This window comes from Aspergillus brunneoviolaceus (assembly GCF_003184695.1).
Source record: "Aspergillus brunneoviolaceus CBS 621.78 unplaced genomic scaffold BO95scaffold_42, whole genome shotgun sequence".
Lineage (NCBI taxonomy): Eukaryota > Fungi > Ascomycota > Eurotiomycetes > Eurotiales > Aspergillaceae > Aspergillus > Aspergillus brunneoviolaceus.
This window is the reverse complement of record NW_020290772.1, coordinates 325,984-346,632: the sequence shown is the minus strand read 5'-3', so window position 1 is coordinate 346,632 and position 20,649 is coordinate 325,984. Positions and strand designations below refer to the sequence as shown.

The 20,649-nt window shown below is 52.3% G+C and overlaps 8 protein-coding genes across 8 annotated transcripts; 3 read left to right on the top strand and 5 right to left on the bottom strand.

The window, feature by feature from the left end:
* On the bottom strand, positions 1 to 5,268 carry BO95DRAFT_443969 (putative RSC complex subunit (Sth1)). Its single transcript, XM_025586776.1, has 4 exons — positions 4,704 to 5,268; positions 4,391 to 4,592; positions 593 to 4,317; positions 1 to 537 (listed from the first exon to the last, which is right to left on the bottom strand). Exons 1-4 carry the CDS (start codon positions 4,767 to 4,769, stop codon positions 325 to 327), a joined length of 4,206 nt encoding a protein of 1,401 aa, XP_025441287.1. The 5' UTR covers positions 4,770 to 5,268; the 3' UTR covers positions 1 to 324.
* Positions 5,269 to 5,827: 559 nt separating this feature from the next.
* On the bottom strand, positions 5,828 to 7,370 carry BO95DRAFT_432876 (BAR domain protein; the record flags this gene model as incomplete). Its single annotated transcript, XM_025585073.1, has 5 exons — positions 5,828 to 6,440; positions 6,500 to 6,780; positions 6,839 to 6,954; positions 7,017 to 7,184; positions 7,244 to 7,370. 5 exons carry the CDS (start codon positions 7,368 to 7,370, stop codon positions 5,828 to 5,830), a joined length of 1,305 nt encoding a protein of 434 aa, XP_025441286.1.
* Positions 7,371 to 8,468: 1,098 nt separating this feature from the next.
* BO95DRAFT_170343 (uncharacterized protein) lies at positions 8,469 to 9,204 on the top strand. Its single transcript, XM_025580799.1, has one exon. It carries the CDS (start codon positions 8,548 to 8,550, stop codon positions 8,947 to 8,949), a length of 402 nt encoding a protein of 133 aa, XP_025441285.1. The 5' UTR covers positions 8,469 to 8,547; the 3' UTR covers positions 8,950 to 9,204.
* A 499-nt stretch (positions 9,205 to 9,703) lies between these two features.
* Positions 9,704 to 10,887, bottom strand: mpt (putative DNA repair and transcription factor Ada). The gene has a single exon (XM_025586775.1). It carries the CDS (start codon positions 10,779 to 10,781, stop codon positions 9,930 to 9,932), a length of 852 nt encoding a protein of 283 aa, XP_025441284.1. The 5' UTR covers positions 10,782 to 10,887; the 3' UTR covers positions 9,704 to 9,929.
* Positions 10,888 to 11,489: 602 nt separating this feature from the next.
* BO95DRAFT_443965 (60S ribosomal protein uL2) lies at positions 11,490 to 12,595 on the bottom strand. The gene is made up of 4 exons (XM_025586774.1): positions 12,536 to 12,595; positions 11,959 to 12,450; positions 11,771 to 11,856; positions 11,490 to 11,687 (listed from the first exon to the last, which is right to left on the bottom strand). The coding sequence occupies exons 1-4, from the start codon at positions 12,582 to 12,584 to the stop codon at positions 11,550 to 11,552; spliced, it is 765 nt and encodes a 254-aa protein (XP_025441283.1). The 5' UTR covers positions 12,585 to 12,595; the 3' UTR covers positions 11,490 to 11,549.
* Positions 12,596 to 14,183: 1,588 nt separating this feature from the next.
* On the top strand, positions 14,184 to 16,496 carry BO95DRAFT_483043 (uncharacterized protein). The gene is made up of 5 exons (XM_025590275.1): positions 14,184 to 14,417; positions 14,524 to 14,693; positions 14,817 to 14,946; positions 14,997 to 15,365; positions 15,419 to 16,496. The coding sequence occupies exons 1-5, from the start codon at positions 14,217 to 14,219 to the stop codon at positions 16,214 to 16,216; spliced, it is 1,668 nt and encodes a 555-aa protein (XP_025441282.1). The 5' UTR covers positions 14,184 to 14,216; the 3' UTR covers positions 16,217 to 16,496.
* Positions 16,497 to 16,776: 280 nt separating this feature from the next.
* BO95DRAFT_443961 (DUF1770 domain-containing protein) lies at positions 16,777 to 17,856 on the bottom strand. The gene is made up of 3 exons (XM_025586773.1): positions 17,421 to 17,856; positions 17,094 to 17,288; positions 16,777 to 17,001 (listed from the first exon to the last, which is right to left on the bottom strand). The coding sequence occupies exons 1-3, from the start codon at positions 17,727 to 17,729 to the stop codon at positions 16,969 to 16,971; spliced, it is 537 nt and encodes a 178-aa protein (XP_025441281.1). The 5' UTR covers positions 17,730 to 17,856; the 3' UTR covers positions 16,777 to 16,968.
* A 137-nt stretch (positions 17,857 to 17,993) lies between these two features.
* On the top strand, positions 17,994 to 19,875 carry BO95DRAFT_443960 (adenosine kinase). The gene is made up of 6 exons (XM_025586772.1): positions 17,994 to 18,135; positions 18,218 to 18,233; positions 18,325 to 18,475; positions 18,543 to 19,222; positions 19,283 to 19,396; positions 19,475 to 19,875. The coding sequence occupies exons 1-6, from the start codon at positions 18,084 to 18,086 to the stop codon at positions 19,512 to 19,514; spliced, it is 1,053 nt and encodes a 350-aa protein (XP_025441280.1). The 5' UTR covers positions 17,994 to 18,083; the 3' UTR covers positions 19,515 to 19,875.
* Positions 19,876 to 20,649: the final 774 nt, after the last annotated feature.

Here is a 20,649-nt window from a genome sequence, read left to right as displayed (position 1 = left end):
GGGGGGGAAGTATGAAATTCATGTCGTTGTAAGTGACTGCAGGAAACAGAAAGAATAAGAAAAAAGAACCAGGAATCGCTCGTCTTCAAGCTGGAGAGCATTGCGCCATCGACCGTCGTCCATCCGCAGCCACCAAAGTCATGTAACGCCGTCCACGGAGCCAAATATCGGAAGAGGGCATGTCAAGAAACACAGAAGGGTGAAAATAAAAGAGGCGAATCAAAACAGTATAGAAGGTAATGTGCAATAAAGCAAAGGTTTTTGCAACACATTAAAACATATCGGAAATCAGCCCACTATATCTGCAAAGCGTCTATTAGCGGTTCATTCATCCTCGTTCACACCACTGCCGCTAGTCGGTCCCATGCTGTCCCGATTGCCGCTGTTGAAGGTCAGCTTCAGTTTGGGCGTTGCAACAGGACCGGGTGTGTCGGTGCCCGTAGCCGCAGCGGGTTGCTCATTGCCACCTAGGTCGTCATAATTGGCGAACTGGGGATGAGCTTCGGTTTCCTTCTTCAGTTCGGATAGACATTTGGCCTGTGTACTGTTAGCATCAATCCACCTCAAATTGACCTGTCGCAAAATATCTCACCTCGATGTCGTTGGCATCTTGAAACAGGATGCTGCCGTCCTCATTGTATGTTCGAGCGTTCTGACACAGAAGGTGGATGTCATTACGGAAGTCCTTCAGGTTCTGGTACTCGTCACGGTTGATCTTCTTCTTGATCATCTCCATGGCGATCGGGTTCTGGATGATCATGTAGTAGTCAGGATACTGCGACTTGGGAGGCGGCTTCATGAAAGGTTCGATGATAGACCGGGTCACGGGCCCGTCCTCGCTGTCCGAGGAATCTGCTGGCAACTCCTGCTCCATGTCCATCAATGCCTGGTAGACATGGTTAACGATGCGCTGCAGAATAGCGCGATCCTCGCTGCTCAAGGTTTCGATGGGTTTGGCTTGTCTTCCTCTCTTTCGCTTGGGCTGAGGCGTTTCTTCCACAACCTCCTCTGCCTTGCGCTTGGGAGCAGGTCCGCGGCGACGTTTCTTTGGTTGAGGGGCTTCCGAGCTCTCCCGCGACGGTTCCGGTGAGGATTCAGCACCTGCCTTCCGACTGCGCTTCTCCTTGTTGATACGACGGCGCTCAACTCTGGCCTCCTTTCTGGCGATCGCATCTTCGATGGTATCGTCATCGGCATCCACAGCCATAAGCCATTGTTCTTCCGTGAGACCATCGTCGTAGCGGGTCACCTTGCGTTCACGTGCACCACGGCCACCCAGATCAACCTCAACTTCTTCGGTGACCGGGTTTTCTTCAGTGAGATAGATATCCGGCAGTTCTTCTTCGCACATGAGGCGAGGGTATTTGTGGCCAGGACCGTATGGGGTATTCTTTTGTCGCTCCTTGTCAATACGCTGGAACGTGATCAGTTCTTCGTCCGATCGTGCCATGATATCGTTGAGGTCATCGTCATCCATCTCCTCCTGGTCACCGATTTGATCAGCGGCCTCCGCCGTCTCCAGCAGTGTCCGCAAGAGTGCGTCACGTTCTTCGTTGGTTGACTTGTTATCGAACTTTCCTGCCTGAATGACTTTGCCGTCCATATCAAGCTTGAACTGTGCACGTTCTAGGATTTTTTCTTCAACTGAGTTGGAGCTGATGAGACGCAGAATACGAACTTCGTTCTTCTGACCAATACGGTGAGCTCGATCCTGTGCCTGCAGATCCTGATGGGGATTCCAATCGGAATCGAAGATGATGACGGTGTCAGCGGTCTGGAGATTAAGACCAAGACCACCCGCACGTGTTGACAACAAGAAGCAGAAGTACTCGGAGCCTTCGGCGTTGAACTTCTTCAGAAGATCCGACCGATCATCGGACTTGGTAGAACCATCGAGACGGAGATATTTCAGGCCACGAAGGCGCAAGAAATCCTCCATAATGTTCATGATCTGAGTCATCTGGAAAAACATCAAGACACGGTGACCAGTGGCACGGAACTTGGGCAAGATTCTGTCCAGTAGTTCGAATTTACCGGCCGTACGCCAGAGTAGATCGTTGGTTCCGCGTCCAGGGTTCATCTGATCTTCAACAGGCTCGAAAACAAATGGATGGTTACAAAGCTTTCTCAGCTGCATCAACATGTTACTGAGACCACGCATACCGGTCTTACCACCCTTGCCATCACTGACGGCCATTTTGTTGTGAGTGACAAGCTGCCTATAAAGCTTGGCTTGCAGAGCAGAGAACCGACACTTGATGACTCTTTCTTGCTTATCGGGCAGATCCTTCTCGACATCCTTCTTCAGACGTCGGAGCAGGAAAGGTCGAAGAACCTTGTGCAAACGACGAATAACGAGCAACTGTTCTTCTTCGCTGAGTTCCATGCGATCTTGTCCACCCGTGTTAGCGAACGGTGTGTTGAACCACTCGTCAAAGGATTTCACAGATTTGAAGATGTTCGGCAAGACGAAGTTGAGTAGAGCCCACAGTTCTGGGAGATTGTTTTGCAAGGGAGTACCGGTCAGAATCAGACGATAACGGCTAGTATAGTACTGCGACAAAGTACTGCTCAACTTCGACTGCGTATTCTTCATACGATGACCTTCATCGACAATCATGTGAGTCCACTTGATCTTGCTCAAAATTGGGCGATCCTTGATGATGTATTCGTAGGTGGTCAGAAGGACCTGGAAATTGCCCCAGCGGATCTGATTTTGCTGCTGTTTGCGCGCATTGGGGGGGCCCTTGTAGACAACCCTCGAGACCGAAGGTGCCCATTTCTCGAATTCCAGGTTCCAATTGGTGAGGGTACTGAGAGGAACAATGACGAGGAAAGGCCCATTGTTCTTCTTTCTCTCAATGATGTAGGTGATCAAACTGATGGTCTGAATGGTTTTTCCAAGACCCATCTCATCTGCCAGGATACCATTGAGGTTGTTGTTGTAAAGTGAGATCATCCACTGCAGACCCTTCATCTGATACTCTTTCAAAGTACCGCCAACAAGGATGCTTGGCTGGACAGTGACTTCTTCTTTGATACGATGAGCAACAGCATAGTAGTCAATTTTCTTTCTGCCATCGCCCTCGTCTTCACTTCCAGAAGCAATCTCTTCCTCCTCTTCCTCCTCCTCGAAGAACTGATCTTCTTCACCATAACGCTCAGCAAGACTGCGCTGTTGCTCCCGCACGGAGGCAGCAAGCTGCTTGAGGAAGTTGTCGGTCTGTTTCAACAGGTGAGAGATACGAGAATCCTTGGCTTGTCCGAGCAGTTTCAAGTAAGTCTCCTCATCGTTAGCCTTCAAGGCTTGGAGACGTTGCTTGGCAGTACGCTCGACACGTCTCTGCTCCTCACGCTCCATATGTTGATGGTGTTGAAGCATCATCCGACCCAACTTCTGCGCACGGGTGCGCTGCTGAGCAGCAGCATTTTGCAGTTCCGCGCCGTGGTTGAGGATGGCCTGGAGATGATCGTATTGTTTACGCTTTTCTCTGGTTTCGCGCGCATCGCGTTGTTGCTTTTCCAGCTTCTCTGTAATGCGGGCTTCACGCAAGTTCTGCTTCTTCATCCGGCGATGGCTAGAGCGGTTCGCCGTCATACCCAGATTATCAAAGTGAAACATTTCGTGCTGCATCTGCTTGCGAAGAAGCTTCTGTTTAGGCAACAAGCTGAGCATCTTATACTCAATCAAAGCTTTCAGCTTCAGGGAATCGTCGCCCGTGGCAGTGTCACTCTGGCTAGAATCCCAGACACCGAGATTGGCCGGAAGCTCAGCCAGCTCAGCCTTCCGCGCGTTGATCCTGTTGTAAAGTGCAAGCTCCCTCTCTTCGCGCACTTGGTCCATGTCAATGCCAGCGGGCATCAAAGCAGGAACGCGCATGCGATTAGCACGAGAGGTATGATCCGTGAAGCCGATGGTCTTGGGTATCAGATCATAGGGTGACTGGAAGGTTTGATAGAAGTCCTTGGTTTGATCCTCCTCTTCCATATTCATAGAGGACTCAGCCTTCCCTTGGGCAGCGCTTTCCAAAACGTTCTCAGCACTCGCGATGGCATCTGCAGGGGCCGGAGCCTGCGCCTTTTTGGGAGGGAAGAGTTGTTGTTGAACTCGAGCTGGGATCGGGAGGTTCTTGGAGAGCATCTTGAAGGCCAAAATCTGGTTCCGAAGCGTCGCCAATTGCTCGGCAGAAAAGCTACTGCTGGCAACAGACATACCCTTTTGAGAGGGAATCTGGCCTGAAGCCTGCTGGGCAGCGGGTGTAGCCGAGGATCCATCCGATGCCACGTTGACAGGGGTTGCGGCGGGATTACTGCGGCCTGTGGATACTAGCGTTAGCGAAGAGGCTACCTAATGATTACCTGCAGGCGCAGGTCAAGATGGAAGCCGTACCATTGACACCATTTGCGGCGGCGGCGGTCTCTGGAGTCACGCCATTGAGCTGCTGCTGGCGTTGTTGCGCCTGAAGCTGCTGTTGGGCGAACCTCTGCTTCTGAAATACTTGTTGCCGCTGGACTGCTGAAAGCAAGTTATGGGCTTTGAGGTATTCGGGATCGTCATGGCGCACGCCTTGTTCTTGCATCTGCTTGTATTTCTTCAAGGGGGATTAGATTTATGCCATGGAGAAGTTGAGACGAAGAAAGGAAGGGTGTGGTATGGTGGTATAAGGAAGAAGAGAGTGAAAGGCGGGTCAAGGCGGACGCACCTGCAGGACTTCTTGAATGTGTTGCTGCGTCAAGTTCGGCGGCAAGCTCATGTTTCCAGCCGCCATGTTGGGTGCTGACTGGAGAGAGGCCATGCTCTAGCGCGTGGTTGTTTTATTCATAAGCAACGCAGGAGACACGAGGGAGGCCTGGGTTGCGACAGGGCACAGTGGAGCGCTTAGGAAAACACGTGGGAATTGAGAGCGGCGACGGTAAATGAGGGATCGCGCGAGGGGAGCGATGGGGGGCGCTCAATTACGAAAGTGAATGGATAGGAATGCCTCTTTGTGGATGGATGCGACAGGTAGCGGCCTGTATCTGGACTTTGGCGACAAGTTTCGTGATGTTTAGGCCGGACCGGGGGAGATACAGGGCGGTAGGCGACAAACAGGAGAATCAGTAAGTAGAGAGAAAGGGGCGTCTAACGCGAAGAAGAAAGTGTAAAAATGACCCCAAAGGGGGGGCCGGGGGTGAGAATGGCGCGTGGAAGGCCAGTCTGGATGAAATGGAGATGGAGGGGACGGGGCTTTCGCGACTTTCCGTGCTGGTCGGGGAAACTGGCGGTGCTCTCAGCCTGTGCCTGTAACGAGGAGAGGGTAGGCGGCGAGACGTTGGAAGAAGATTTCGTGCCGTGTCACGTGATACTGGGGATGGGGGATGCCGCTGCTGGTTGCTGGTTGCTGGTTGCTGGTTGCTGACTCAGCGTCCGACTTTCGCGCGGCGGACTTGCCCGGGTGAACTTGCCCGGGGGCCGGCTTAGGACTAGCGGGGAAGCTCTCCACAACCTCGGCCGATATGATGATTACAGCAACAAGTCAATTCAGTCAAGATCTCAAGCATTGAATTAATTTCCCCAACCATCAAACTAGTCCCATACCGCAATAGCGAACATGCAATCCCTTCACTGTACAGTATAATTCAGAACCCCAGTGCTCACACACTGTCGCATCACCTTTTACCAAGATACACCACGAAGGAGAAGACTGCTTTTCTCACTAAGTCTCCACCCACTATCTTAAATACCACCTGCCAGCAGGCTGTAGATCAGACTCAAATGGAATTGCAGCAACGTAGATTTGCCAGCAACTCACACCTGACTACCATATGCGTCAGAAACGTCCACACCCTACGCGTCACCTCCAATTGGGATCACCCTCTTCATAGGGGGTGGGGGAGGGGCGGGCTTCTTAGCGCGAGGGGGCGGGGGTGGGGGGGCCTTCTTGTGCAATGATGCGCTGTTGAGGGTGTTCGAGCTGGATCTTCTCGTAACTACGCTGCCATAGGATGGCCCCGGCGATTCGTTGCGTCCCATATAAGATCGATCTGGGCTAGTGCCGCTGCGTGGACTGCCATCCTCAGACGGATCCATGTACGGATCAGCATATCCTCTACCGGCAGGGCGCGTTTGACTGCTGTTTCGGCGGCCAATGTAGTTCTCACTGGCTGACCGAGACGGCCACTGATACGGGCTGGAGGTGGAATCCTGGCGCAATTGCGTAGGGCCCTCAAACGTTGAGGTCCTGCTCAGTACGGGCCGGCTCGAGTAAGCATCAGGCGGATAGACCTCTCTACCCGTCGGTTCAATCGAAGTGGCCCGGGAGGAGCGAATAATCGGCCGAACATCCACCCCATTGTGATCCTCCTCGTGCAACGGCTCGTAGCGATCGGCGAAAGAGTGTGCGGTGTTGGAGCGGGGACGGCCTGGGCGACGGCCATTAGGAGTCTGGGAAAGAGGTTGTCTGCCGGCTTGTTAGTTATTTAAACGCTTGGGAAAGAAGCATGGGCGGGGGCAGCTCACCTGCCAGGCCACTCGCTCTTGAGCTGGAGTAGCACCTCCTGGCATTTTGCGTGGTAGCTCAGTTGAGCATCCAAAAACGCCTCCAGATTGATTACGCCCTCGGCTTCCGAGTCCTTAATGTCCTGCATTCTTCGGCAAACGTCATCGTTGGCCTCTTCGTATTTGACCTTCTGAGTCCGCAACTCCTCCTCCACACGGAAGTCTTCCCTCTTCGCTTTCTCCATTTTGGAAAGCGATGTATCGTATGCCAGACGGCGACCATCGAGCTTTTTGCGGGCAGTCTACGCTCCTCGTCAGTACTCCTGCAACAAAATATTTGGGAATAATGGGTCTGGCTACCTGGTAGTCTTTCAATTGGGTTAAAGAGTGTTCGAGCGACTCGAGCAGCCCTGCATTCACCTGGGAAATGTAGGCATCCTGGAGGCGAGCCAAGCGCTCCTCCGCTCTACCAAGCACTACACAGAAAACCGTATGAGCATACAACTTCACCCCACAGCATAAGGGGGGAATGACATACTGATCATGGAACGTCCATACTCAGAGTTTGCATCAAAGTCTTCACCGTGGCCAACCATGCTGCTACCCAAATGGGCGATAGGCAGCGTCTTCTCCTTATCATCGCCTTCGCTGCGCTTCGAAATGGACTTAATATAAGCAGCAGTTGCCTTGTGGATGCGGTCGACACCTTATTCAGGAACGGGAAATTAGCAGAGTCAAAATCAGTGAACCGTGGGAGCAACCTACCATCGTGGCGCACGTTCATCTCCGTTTCCAAGGCTTTGAAGTCATCTGACAAATTGGTCTTAACTTCACCCCCCATTCTCTCGCCAGCCCATTGCTTGAAACGATCGAACTTCCGGTTGACGTTCATCTTGGTAAATTGCGGTGGTAGATATAGTAAACCAGGGGAACAAACGTGGCGAATAGAAGGGATGTGTCCAGCGATCGAGGGTGGTTGATGGTAGTTCGCACGATCGAGTCAAGCCAATTCAGTGATAACGAAAAGAGTAGGTATCCAGTAAGAGCGAGATCGGATGAATCAGGTGTAAATAGAGACTCGCAGTGCTCAAGCAAGGCACGGCTTGGGCATCGACAAGAAGTGAAAACAAGAAAAGCGCCACGGCCAGGAGGCGAATATGTGAAGAAATTTGGAGTAGTTCGGGTATAGCAGGGGAAGGGCAAAACAATTAAAATGCGCTTTGTTTGCGACAAGCGGGGGAAGGGGGAAAGGAAGAAGAGGAACTTGAAGCGGAGGAAGAGAAGAGAAAGAGGCAGAGGAAGTGAAGGTGGGAAGGTTGGAAAGGGGAAATTTCCTTGACCTTCAAGGTCGGGGTCAATGAATTATTTTTAATAAAAGAGAGTGCTAAGTTAGTACATACTAGACTTGAACTAATTGACTGGATTTGACTTGACAGTGTGTTTGTCCATTGCGGAATGACAGACAGCAACAGCAACTCTTCCTTTTCCCCCCCCATGCCAATCGCAAGCGGCCGATGTACTGCAGGTGAGGTACTGCACTCTCCGTAATGGCTCGGGAGTACTGGAGGTAAGTTAGTTACAGTACGGAGACTGTACTCAGTAGGACCGAAAGGCGCCACATTGCCTCTTGGTTTCCTAGCCAATTCAAATCACCCCCACCAACACTGAGTGAATCTGATGGACAAACGTCCCCTGTGAGAAGAGGGGTGTGAGGGGGGAGGGGGGCCAGAATGTCGAGTTCCAAGATCATACTACAGTGGCTCCGTCATACTCGTACTCAAAAAACCATAGTTGACCATATCTGACAGCAAATGAGTCAATTCGTCTAAGTTACTCCGTAAATGGTTCCTCTCCGATCTTTCCTTTATGGTCATATCTCCTGAGCCCTGAAAAGTGCAGTTTGATGTACGAATTGATCAAGGAATGGAGCTGGTGGAGGCGGGGCCAGAACGCCAGGCGTTTGTTTGAGGTGTAGCTGAAACACAGGAGCATCACTAGTACAGTTCTTTACTACTCCGTAGACTGCTAAACTACAGTACAGTACGGAGTACCTGCCCGGAATACTAATTATGCCCAGCCCATCGTATTCGTACCAATCCCCCATTCATTCATCCATCCATTGTCGGACCTCGACCTTGAATGGCTTTCTCATGCTCGGGTTGTACTACCTTTGGTTGTGTGTATCACTCCACTGGCAAGTTGCAAACCTCATAGGTTGGAACAGTTTCAACAACAAAGCAAGTGACACGCGTTGGTGGGCCATTGAAGTGGAGATCCGAACGCCCGTCAAAAAAAACTTGGACTGGCCGCGATTCGCTTTGCCACCAGCTCGAACAGTCGAGTCAAAACGAAGTTCTATTTACAGAAACACCAAGGGTGGGTTTGGGGAGGAGAAGGGGGGGGGGACAAGTGCTTTCTCTGTTACGACATTTGGAACAGTGATGAAGAATGTCTTGGATTTGATTTCGTAGGGTGTGTCAGTCATACTCGAAAAGCGCATTGATCATCAGCCAATCCCTGCCCATCGCGTCGGCAGGATGATACTGAGTATATTGTAGCATATCATATCGGAATATGTATCTCTTGTGGGGAGAGTTATAGTTGCTAAAAAGGTATCGGATGAGAACGGCCCTGGCGCGAAGCGATACTCGTAGCTGGGATGAAATGTATGGATTCAAATACACAATGGAGAGAGCCTGCGTATTCCAGACTTTTCAGTGGGTGGGTGCCCTTACGGGTAGATACGGGGTGGGAACTTGGAAAGGAAATGCTATCCACCATCATGGATGGTTACTTGGACTATTGCTCAACATGCCATTTGCAGATCATACTATGTAAATTATGATGCAAGATGTTATCGATGCATCTGGAAACTTCAATTGAAAACAAACAGCTGATATTCTCCAAAGCCAAAGCCGGGGATTTTCATATGCGAATGCTACTCTGTGCAATTCTAATCTGTATTTGTACAATTATCCTTACCCGTTGCGGAGCTCTTCGACTTACGAAACCACCCTTTTTTTTTATGTTAGAAGTCCAATCTTTGCTGTTCAATTGATCTATGTTGAACAGGGAGGCTCCTCTCTCCTCTGGATTACTGCCGTCGCAACTATGGCTTGTGATAGACAATTGGCGTACTGTAATCAACCACGCAATCACCTCTTAGTTGATTCCGAGGCAGGCCCCATAAAGGGAAGATATATAGAGTCGATACACTCATCCAGCCCAACAAAGACGTCTATCAACCACTTTTCTGCCCCGAGTACATGTAACTATAGTATAGTACAAGGATCATGGCCACCTAGGCCGTAGAAAGAGCAGCCACAATAGCCCAAACGACGGCAAAGTTCGAAAGATGAACATCAAAAAAACGACGTCACCCATCAAAACCGAAGGCCCATCATGCCGTGACACCATATAAGTTAACACCCATTTCCCAGAGACTAATCGATTACTCATATTCAGCAGCATCATAACCATCACGATCATCGAATAATAAGCCAACCCCATGCCAAGCATGCAGTTCACCCAGTGGCTGCACCTCCTGCATGGAGACGAAACCAGTCTCGGCGGCAAACAATGCTGCATCAAAGTCATTCCACGGCCGGATCAGCTCCTCCCCAACGTCGGCGCTACGACTGATCCCATCAACAGCAACCTCCAAGCCAGCGCAGGGCTGAAGCTGGCGCACCGTCCCTATTCCCGACGCCCCGTAGTTCGTCCCCTCCTTCTCCTGCTGCAACAGCGACACCTCCGTCTTCGCCGTCGCCGTTGTCGCTGCTGCCACCCACCCAGCCTTCATTTTCTCCATCATCCCAGCAACATACCTCCCCGGCGTAACGCCCATGACCTTCCTGAACACGCGATGAAAGTGACTGGACGTGAGCCCAGCCTCGGTCGCAAGGATGTGGAGCGTGGGCTTCGACCCCGACTGGACTGCCGACCCGATCGTCTGACATGCTCGGTGCACCAGCTGAACCTGAGGACTACTACAACCGCTGCTGCTGCTCCTGCCGCCGCCGTCAGTCTGCAGGGTCTCGGGTCTGCAGCGCTTGCACGCCCGGAACCCTGCCCTTTCTGCCTGGGAGGGCCGATCGTAGAAGCGGACGTTGGCCCGTCGCGCGAGCCGGGCAGGACAGGAGGCGCGGCAGTATATCTTGGTCGTTAGGACGGCGTAGACAAATGTGATGGCAGTGGGATCACGATTGACGACGGCCTGCCAGCGCGCGGAGGCGCAGGCCAGACCGGGTGGTGGAGGGATTGGGCGAGGAGGAAGCTTGAGGGGTGGTGGCTTTGGATCCATTGGGAGAGGGTGCTGATGCTTCGGGCATTGGTTGAGCGGATTGTTCAGGGAGATGATGTTGGTTGGAGGTGGTTTGGTTCAAAGTGTATATGTCTTTTGAGATGAATGGATGGGGGTGCAAGTACACTTCTGCTCAGGGTAAAAGTCTCAATGCTGTGATTGGTCACTTTGAACGCAACATATTGTCTACATGAACTTTTATTTAGGTACGATAACCGATGAAGTCTGGAATGCGCGGGAATAATTCCCATGTCAGTCAATAGGTTCCTTGGTAAATAATAGTGTTCATATGAATGTATCATGAGATTATGTTTGAAGGAGAAGTGTATGCTATCCGACAATTTGCGGCCGCAGCACACATGCAGTGTATGTAGAACAACGTTGACGAGCGCGATTGCAACTAACACCATAATCACAAGTCCCGAGACATAGTTCTCGCTACGAACTCATGCCGTTGGACACATTCTGCCCTTAGTATGACACTGACAGGGAGAGCAGCTCCGTCTGTCAGAATCGTCGACTGCATCGCCTACACTACAGCGCACTAGCAAGCCCCGCAACAGAGATACGTGTTCAAGCACAGGCACAGGAGTTGAATTTTTAACCCGTTTTTTCTTTTGCTTTGGTCATCATGAAAATATTTGTTGGCCACAACCTAACTTGGCTAAGGACGCATGGGAGATTATCCGCAGTCGCCTAAGTACATATGCCTCATAGCAAAAGAGCATTTTCAACCCGTCACAAAAAGAACTCCACACCATAACCCGCTTAGTCCTTGGTCTTCTGGGTACCGCGGAGCAGACCAGTTCTCCGGGCAGCAATGAGACCGGCTTTTTGACCGTGGGCGGCGTAGCGGGAGATGGTAGAAGCCTTACCGATGTGCTGGTGGTTACCACCACCGTGAGGCTGTAGAGAAAACACATGTCAGCAACCATTCCATCTCGTTCAAGCACGACTGCGCGACGCAGCCCAGAAAAGGGGAGTCTTACGTGATCGACGGGGTTCATGGCAACACCACGAGTCTTGGGCCAAGAGTTGCGCTTGACAGCGAACTTGTGCTTGGCACGAGAAGCCTCTGTAGGTAGATGTTAGCGGCCAATTCGCACCCGAAAGAATTTCCTTCTCCAGTCTCCTATGTCGTCGGAGCCAGAATCTTTTCAAGGAGGAGAAAACGTACTGAGCAAAGGCTTGTCGGTACGACCACCACCAGCGACGATACCAACCATACCACGGGCGGTGTTCTTGATGACCTTCTTGGCACCGGAGGGGAGCTTAACACGGGTCTTGCCCTCCTCAGGGTTGTGTCCAATGACGGTAACGTAGTTACCGGAGGTACGACCAAGAGCACCACGGTCGCCAGCCTTCTCCTCAACGTTGGTGATAACGGTACCCTCAGGAACGGAGGCGAGGGGGAGGATGTTGCCGACAGTCAGAGTGGCGTTCTTTCCGGCGTAGATGAATTGACCGGTGTACATGCCCTCGTTGGCAATGAAAGTCTCGGTAACGTGCTTGAACTTGTAGGGGTGACGGAACTGGACCTTGGCGAGAGGAGCACCACGGCCGGGGTCGTGGATGATCTCCTTCACCACACCACGAGTGTATCCATGACGCTCAGCGTAGTCGAGGACACGGAACTGGGCAGGGGCCTTGTTGAGACGGGTGTTGGCCGCTACAGTCGAGATTTTTGCGTCAGCATTTCGGGATTCTGGCACAGAGGAGATTTCGAATTTTGAGAATATTGCGGTCGCACTCACTGAAAATGCTTCCACGACCCTTCCTCTGGTTGCGGATCACACGACCCATGGCGACTTTCTAGATAGGGACCTGGTGTTAGTATTCAAGAGGAGTCCGCCGGCGACCTGGTGGTGGGAGAGTTCGAGTTCTCGTACCTCAAATCTAAGATGACCTTGTCGGGTTGGTGTTGAGAATTCGTCGGCGAAGGGCTGTGTGGGCTTTAGGGTGGAAGTCGCTAATCTAACCGCGTCGGGGCTAGCGTGTATGAGTGAGCAGTGGCTGCAACTTGGGTGTGGCGCGGGTCGCTTTCTGACTAAGCCCGGTAGGGCAATTGCACGGTTTGTTGAAACCTACTGTGGCACTGCCACTACGGAGGCTGAAGAGGACCAATTCGGCAAGCGGACTTGGGCCGATTACCGTCTCTGTCCCTCTCTCCCTGTCCCGTCCCTCAGTCCAGTAACTACTGAGTACTAAGTTAAGCATGTCGGACTTTAGACATGTACTGCCCTGCCCTGCCCGTACCACCACTGTGCTTACCTTTACCCCTCCTGCCATACCATAAAAAAAACCTCTTCTTTCCATACTGCGAGTCGCTTATCGACTATTTACCCTACATGTTAGTACACTACTGCACATACATCATCCATGATGATATTATCGACAAACTCCACTTTGAGGGATGCGTCATTCACGGCTCATCGAGCACTATCAACTCAATCCGGGTACAATTGACAGATACCAGTGTCTGAGTCGCGCTGATTCGTGTATATCCTGTTTGTCCTCATGAACTGACCGCGTTTGGTAGTACAATTTTGTCCCGAAGCCTTCCAGCTTCTGGGTATACGGGATGGGCCGATGAACACCCACATCCGGTCGCAACAAATAGCCGAGAACTTCCTTGTTGATGCAACTCAGATAGGCCGAGTTGTGCATTCATGATTAGCACGCTTTTGGTCTGTACCTCGGTGTTCGCAACGCCCCGTGCGTCTATATCCATGCTGTCCATTACGGATCGAAAGCCGCCTGGCAACATGGTGTACCGCGAGCGGGGCAAGTCCGTTTAGGCTCGCCTGACGCGTTCATGCGAGCCTATATCCATTCATGAAAGTGCATCCTGCCAGGTACATCGCACTGTCCAGGCAGACATTCATGCCTATTAGGTGACCGAACATGAGGGTATACCTCTGGTTGGTCCACAGACATCTCCCAGAGCACAGTGCTGGTCGACCCCGATCTTCTCCTGGCAATTCCGTCACCCCTGTGACTATGGTCATCTTGGAGAAATCCCAATGTACAATGACCTCTGATTTTGCCATCCTGTTGACCCAGGCATACAGTACAAGTAGACGGCGCTCTAGGTTCGATGATTCCACTTCTTTAATTTGATCTCTCTCCATGTTTCAACATATCCTCCGTATAATGCGCGTGCTGCCTGGAACCTATTGAAGGGATCATACAGTTCTATGTGCCATTGATGCAAAGCAAACCCAGACTATCGCCGGAGGGTTGGTGTTGATTGGGTGCTGATCATCCCTGGATAAGGGCTGTTTTCTTGTTCTTGATGATGCCAGAAACGCCAGGCGCGTAAAAGCCGCGCTTCAACCGTAGTGCAAAGTAGAACTTCTCTGCGCCGCGGACCTGCCCGCTCGACCTTGTATCAAACATCTCCCCTCCTCACAAGCATCGGACAGCCACACAACCATGTCGAACCTGTCTCTTTCCGATTCAGAACTCTCGTCGCTCTCCTCGGCACCCCCGTCGGATGAAGAGACGGGGTCTATGGCCGTGGATGAGCCCGTGGGAATTACCAAGTACTTCAAGAAGGAATCCGAATCTCCGCCGCCGAAACGGGAGCCCTCACCACCCCATGAATATGTGCTAGCAGACAACTCCGACATTGCAGTATGTGACTCACTGAAATGCTTACCGGCTTGAGGCTCCCCAAAACCCTTTCAACGCGTTGTTCACGTTTCCGAGATCCAGTGTGCTGACCTGTCGCAATCCCTAGTTCATTGTGATGTTCCGCGCGCGTTTCCATGATGTATTCCCGCGATCGACACCACACTTTGGACCACAGGATATTGAGAGAGGTGTCGCCGAGAGCACCCCCGGCGATCATATTGAACGGCTGCTTTGTGCCTTGCTAGGATTGGTATTAAATAGGAAGAAAGATGTGGAGTATGACCGCCGCCCGCAACCCAGAACCCGCTCCATGGGGGTGTCCGCCAGGACGGGTTGACCACCTACAATCTGAATCTTCCGGTGCAAACAGAAGACTAACATTCCGTGATCAATGCGCAGTCGGAACCACTACACGCGTCCCTTGGAGGAGGCGATCCAGACGCATGCCCCCCAATGGCCTAGGGCTTGGCAAGGCAAGAACCCTCTGCACGGGGGTAACAACTTCACAACCATGAAGCCGGAAGAACGCGTATGTCGCGCGGTCGCATCCCCCAGCACAACCTCACTGACGCACTCTAGTTGCTCCTACTCAAAACCTTGATCCTCTGGTCCCTTTCCTCCTCCGACGCCGTCCAAGCCAAGATCAAAGAATCCTACAAGCAAGCACGCCACGAGGACGACCTCAACCAACCGCTCTCCGTCCAGCCGTGGGGTCGCGACGGCCTCAAGCGCCGATACTGGCTCATTGAAGGCCTGGATGACACCCACTTCAGACTATACCGCGAGAGCAACCCGGCGTTAAAAACCAACACCTGGTGGAGCGTGGCGGGGAGCATCCCGGAGCTGAAGGTCATCGCGGACAAGCTCGACGAGGAGAAGAATATCCACTCCAAGAAGCTGAGCGAGAAGATCCGAAACTCAATCCCTCGGTTCGAAGGGTCAGAGGAGGTAAGTCTCGTTCGCCCCCTTGGGAAGCTAACGACCTGCGCTCACCAAAACAGAAACGCAAACGCCGCGACTACCGGATTGCTCGGAAAGCACAATTCGCTCGCCCCGAGCCTGGCTTCTCCCTCTACGAAGGCCGCACTCGCGGCAAGAAGTTGAAATACACCTACTCCGACGATGAAGACATCTTCTCCGACGGCCTCCCCTCGACGCGACGCTCGACACGAAATACCTCGGGGGTGTCTACTCCCGTAGAGCCAGCGGGTCCCAGATACACAGCCAGTGGCCGACAAATACGATCTCGCGCGGGCGGACTGTACGGCGAGTCCTTGCTCGCCGGGCAACGGGACGATGCCCAGACCGGCGACGAGGGCAGGCCCACGCGATCGAGGGCGAACCGGGCCAATGGATATACCGATCACGACCTGGATGAGGAGATGGAGGAAGGCTCCGCTGGGGCGCAGTCAAGCGGTAATGAATGGCAGGGCGGCGAGGAGGAAGAGGACAATGACTTTGAAGGGGATGACGAAGAGGAGGCGAGCGGCGATGAAGAAATTGCGAACGGCGAGCCACCCAGCCTGGTGGTGCAGCTCCGATATAACAAGGACAAAGGCAAGGAGACGAGCAGCTCGGCAGATCCTGCTGAAACTGAACGACCATCGGAGGAACATTCCGAGACCAAGCACGAAGCCTTGAGTCAATCTTCCGGCAATCCACCGCATGCCCATTCCCCGTCCCCAGGGACCGAACCATCTGGCACGAAGCCGATCACCGCAACCAGTGCGGCTGTTCCTCCGGAGCCGAACAGCACTGGTCCCCATACCAATAGCCTTGCGCCTGGGGCTTCAGTATAAGTCGCGGGCGAAACCATCCAATAAGCAGCAGCACCTTCAATTGATACTAGAGCTACGAAGCGGCTATCTTTAGCAGAGAAACTATTTTTCTTTATCTTCACCACTGATAATATTATTTGCGAGAGCGTTCCCTTTGGTCAACTGTCAACTGTCAACTATACGGGTCAAAACACGGGATCTATCTGTTAGGCGTTTTTCTCTATATCTATGGAAGGGGTCAATCTGGGGAGGTAGCATTGTGAATCACGATTTCCGAGTGGCGTGGGGCGTGCAAAAAGATACATTATTCATAAATGAGATGATCTATGTTAATGCTTACATCTGATATGTGAGTGTCGTTTGTCTGGGATGGGCTCTTTCTACATGGCTCTTCTCTCCAGATGCCGCCAGTACGGGTTGAGCCCGCCGTCTAAGAACAGGAGCTGAGACATTTATGCAATATATACATAAATATACCTAAAACTACAGATTGCATGATCTAGCTAACCAGACAAAACAGTACAACCGGGGAAAACGAGAACACCACGGGCATAAAACCTCCAGGGCTCTTCGGATGTAACGCCCGGTTGATGATGTCAAAGAAGGAAAGAAAAAAAAAAGGGTATGCTTCATGAATCCACCGCTTCCTGATAGAATTGAATTCAAACGCCGTAACGCTAAACACCCGAAATGCAAAAAGAAGTCCCCCCCCTCCAAATGAACATAAGCAGTCTTTTAGCAACTCGGTCGCATTCAGAGTGCACCAGAATCGTTTAGACGGCATTCGAGAACTGGGCCGTGTAGAACTGCAGAAACTCCGAGAATGTCAGAGGGCCAAAGAAATCCGGTAGAGGGTTCGTGCAGAAAAGGGGGGGAGGGGGGGAGCAAAAACACTCACGTCATCTACCTTGGCAGCCACCCGAGGATCTCTGGCAGAGCCCAAAGGAGGGAGCTTCCAGTTGTTGACCTCGTACCACCATCGACGGATTCTGCTGCCCAGGGTCTGTCCGCTGAGGGAGGCATTGCGGTTCCAGAAGCGCCAGCCGGAGAGGGCCAGAGTCCAGAGCGTACCCTGCATCAGAGGAAGGAGGACCTGTTGGGAGAAAGGAAAAATGGAGGAGGTGAGCGGGAGATTTCCAACCTGGTTTTGACGGAAGAACATCCCCCTAGAGAATGCTTCCTGTCTGTCTGGGAATTGAGAGGCTGGGAGTGGGAGGTTACTCACCTGGTCTCTGATGGTGATCCACGCAACTCTTCCCCAGGTATCGGCGCCACGCAGGCTTGCGAGATAGCTCTGTTCGAAGCGCAGGTCGGGCAGTGGGGGGAAATTATGGCGCCGGGTGGCCGGTCTGACCATATGGCGAGGGTCGACGATGTCGGAAGGGATGCTGCCAGCTTCGGAGGGAGCATCGTCCACCACGGGCTGCTTTTCGGAGGCTGCGGTCGGCGGGTTGACGTCGTGGTCCGGCGAGGGGTTTCGGTTGATCGAAGCCGTCTGGATGACCTCGGGAATTTGGAGGACAGGGTCGGTCATTGTGGTGTTGTGGTGTTATGATTGGTATTGAGAGTGAGTACTTGATTTTGTGATGGGAGAGGAGGAGAGGAACGTTGTTTGGGTGTTGGTTATATAAAGCAATTAACAGCAAGCTCTCCGTCGGACAAGTTGAAGGGAAGCTTGAAGGTCGGAGGCCGGAGGAACTCCCTTTGCTCGGCCCAATCAGACTCCGCCGGCCCCTCCTCCGCCCGTCAGCCAGTTTAAGTCAGTTTAAGTACTACTCCGAACGCCCTCCCGAGTCTCATTCTCCTCTTTCTCCCCCTCTCTCACTCCCTAAACTCTTCTTCCCCCCTCCCAATTCATCCCATACTTACTTCTCCTCCACCTGTCACAATGGCTGCTGCTCAGGGTTACCCTTTGTTGTGTCTCGAGAACCCCCTCCTGGGTGCGTGGGATCTTCTCCTTCTCCCCCACCATTCCGGGTTGACCCCAGGCTTAGGCTAACATCAAGCTTATGAGGCATACAGATATCCAGGCAGTCGGGTATGTCACTTATCTCCTATCTACTCATCTTTTCGATTCATCGTGTCATTATTGCAAAAGTCAAGCCTTGCTGACTCTTACCCCCGCATAGTGATGCCGCTCTCCTGGAGAAGTATGGCCTGAAGGACAACGATGCTATCCTCGCCGAAGATAAGCACATGGGCCTGTATGAGGAGCTCCTCGGCCTTGATGCCAAGCTTATTGCTGGTGGTGCCGCTCAGAACACTGCTCGTGGTGCTCAGGTATGAGTCTCATCAGACTCTCCGTTCCCGGGTCGGAGACTATTTACTAACCGCCAGGCGGATTTAGTACATCCTTCCCGAGAACTCCGTCATGTACATTGGCTGTGTCGGCAAGGACAAGTACGCCGATATCCTGAAGGAGGCCTGCGCCAAGGCTGGTGTCCACACCGAATACCGTATCGATGATGTTCAGCCCACCGGCAAGTGCGGTGTCATCATCACCGGCCACAACCGTAGCATGTGCACTCACCTTGCTGCCGCCAACGAGTACAAGCTTGACCACCTGAAGCAGCCCCACGTCTGGTCTCTCGTCGAGAAGGCCCAGTTCTACTATGTCGGTGGCTACCACTTGACCGTCAGCGTTCCTGCCATCCAGGCTTTGGGCGAGGAGGCTGCCGCCAAGAACAAGGTCTTCATGCTGTCCCTCTCGGCTCCTTTCATCCCGCAGTTCTTCAAGGAGCAGCTCGACAGCGTCCTGCCCTATACCGACTACACCTTCTGCAACGAGACCGAGGCTCGTTCCTACGCCGAGAGCCACGAATGGGGCACCGAGGATGTGGTTGAGATCGCCAAGAAGCTGGCTCAGCTCCCCAAGAAGAACACCAGCCGTCCCCGCGTTGCCATTGTGACCCAGGGCACCGATCCCACCGTCGCCGCCACCGTCAAGCCCAACGGCGAAGTCGAGGTCAAGCAGTTCCCCGTCCGCGAGATCCCCAAGAGCAGCATCAACGACACCAACGGTGCTGGGTGAGTAAACCGAGACTTCTTCCCTGTGATTTGAGAATGCTGATTCTGATTCTGCTATAGTGATGCCTTCGCCGGTGGTTTCTGCGCCGGTGTTGTCCAGGGCAAGTCCCTCGAGGAGAGCATCGATCTCGGCCAGTGGCTCGCTTCCCTGAGCATCCAGGAGCTGGGACCTTCGTAAGTTTCCCGACCTAGCCTACAACCCAGTTTCACAGTTACAGAGTGATAGGCTAACCTCCATTCTTCCACTTCTAGCTTCCCCTTCCCCAAGCAGACCTACACCCCCTCCAACTAAAATCTCTCCACCACGCAGTCATACTAAATCAAGGTCCCGTCCGACATCACGGGACTGAGGACATAAAATATATATGTCGAAGGCCAAACCACCAAGTTTAAACAAAAAATCTTTTCCTTTTTTTTTAGTTTAGGATTCAACCTTCTATACCCAAATTTTCTGTCGATGACTTAACGTCTTCGACCATTTCTTTCCTCCTTTTCTTTTCCCCAAATCTTAAATGAATGTTGTGTGAAAGGTGCCTCGCTCCGACGGAAATTCAATAGATACCTAGACCGGAAGTGGCGCGGATGAACGTTCTCAACAACGAACTGTGATGATGACTATGTGCTATTCCTCGGGTCCCAAATGATATAGACTGTGAAAACACGTTATGTGTGTGTCGCATTAAGGGGTAGAAGTCTCGCTTTCACTCAATTGGCCCTGTGGAGCTCAAGGCTGGCAGTAGACACATTGAACAATGTAGCTTCAATTGAGAACAGCGATACGACTCGGAAGTCCTGAAGTGATTGAGTATGATTTGAGTATGAGAGTACAATTTGAAACTAGAAACCAGCTCGATACATCTTCAAGGTTGCCTGCCATTGGCGCTAGTATCCATCCAGCCTCAGAAGACTAGGTGAATCGAGCTTAGTAGTATGGGAATGGTAACGCGATACGGAGAAATCCGAATGACCTGATGCTTCCACCCTCCAGCTCCGCTCTCCGCTCTCCGCTCTCCCCTCTTTCCCGTAAATTTCTCACACAATGGAAAGCAGACTAATCAAGGATGCCCAGACGCCCAGACCATATCATTCTCGCCCGGCCTATGTTTGCATTTTGGTTCGACCACTCCCGCAACCTGGCTTGAGCTGAATCTATAGCTATAGCAAGAAGGAGAGTTGGACGATTGCAGCTGGCTATGTACTGCTAGTCCTGTCTGCCTCTGAGGCTCAATCGCCATTATCCATACTGAGAATCCGCTTTGTTCATTCGTTCAATCGGTCATCTGCTTTCGTCTCTCTGTCCATTTCAGGTCTGTGTATATGCGGAAATACTACGCGTATATCGGCGACTGAAAGGATCTAGAGAGGGGATCCTAGCAGAGAAGAAAGACGAACAGAAAGGTTGAGGTTGTTGGGAACCCGCTGTCATT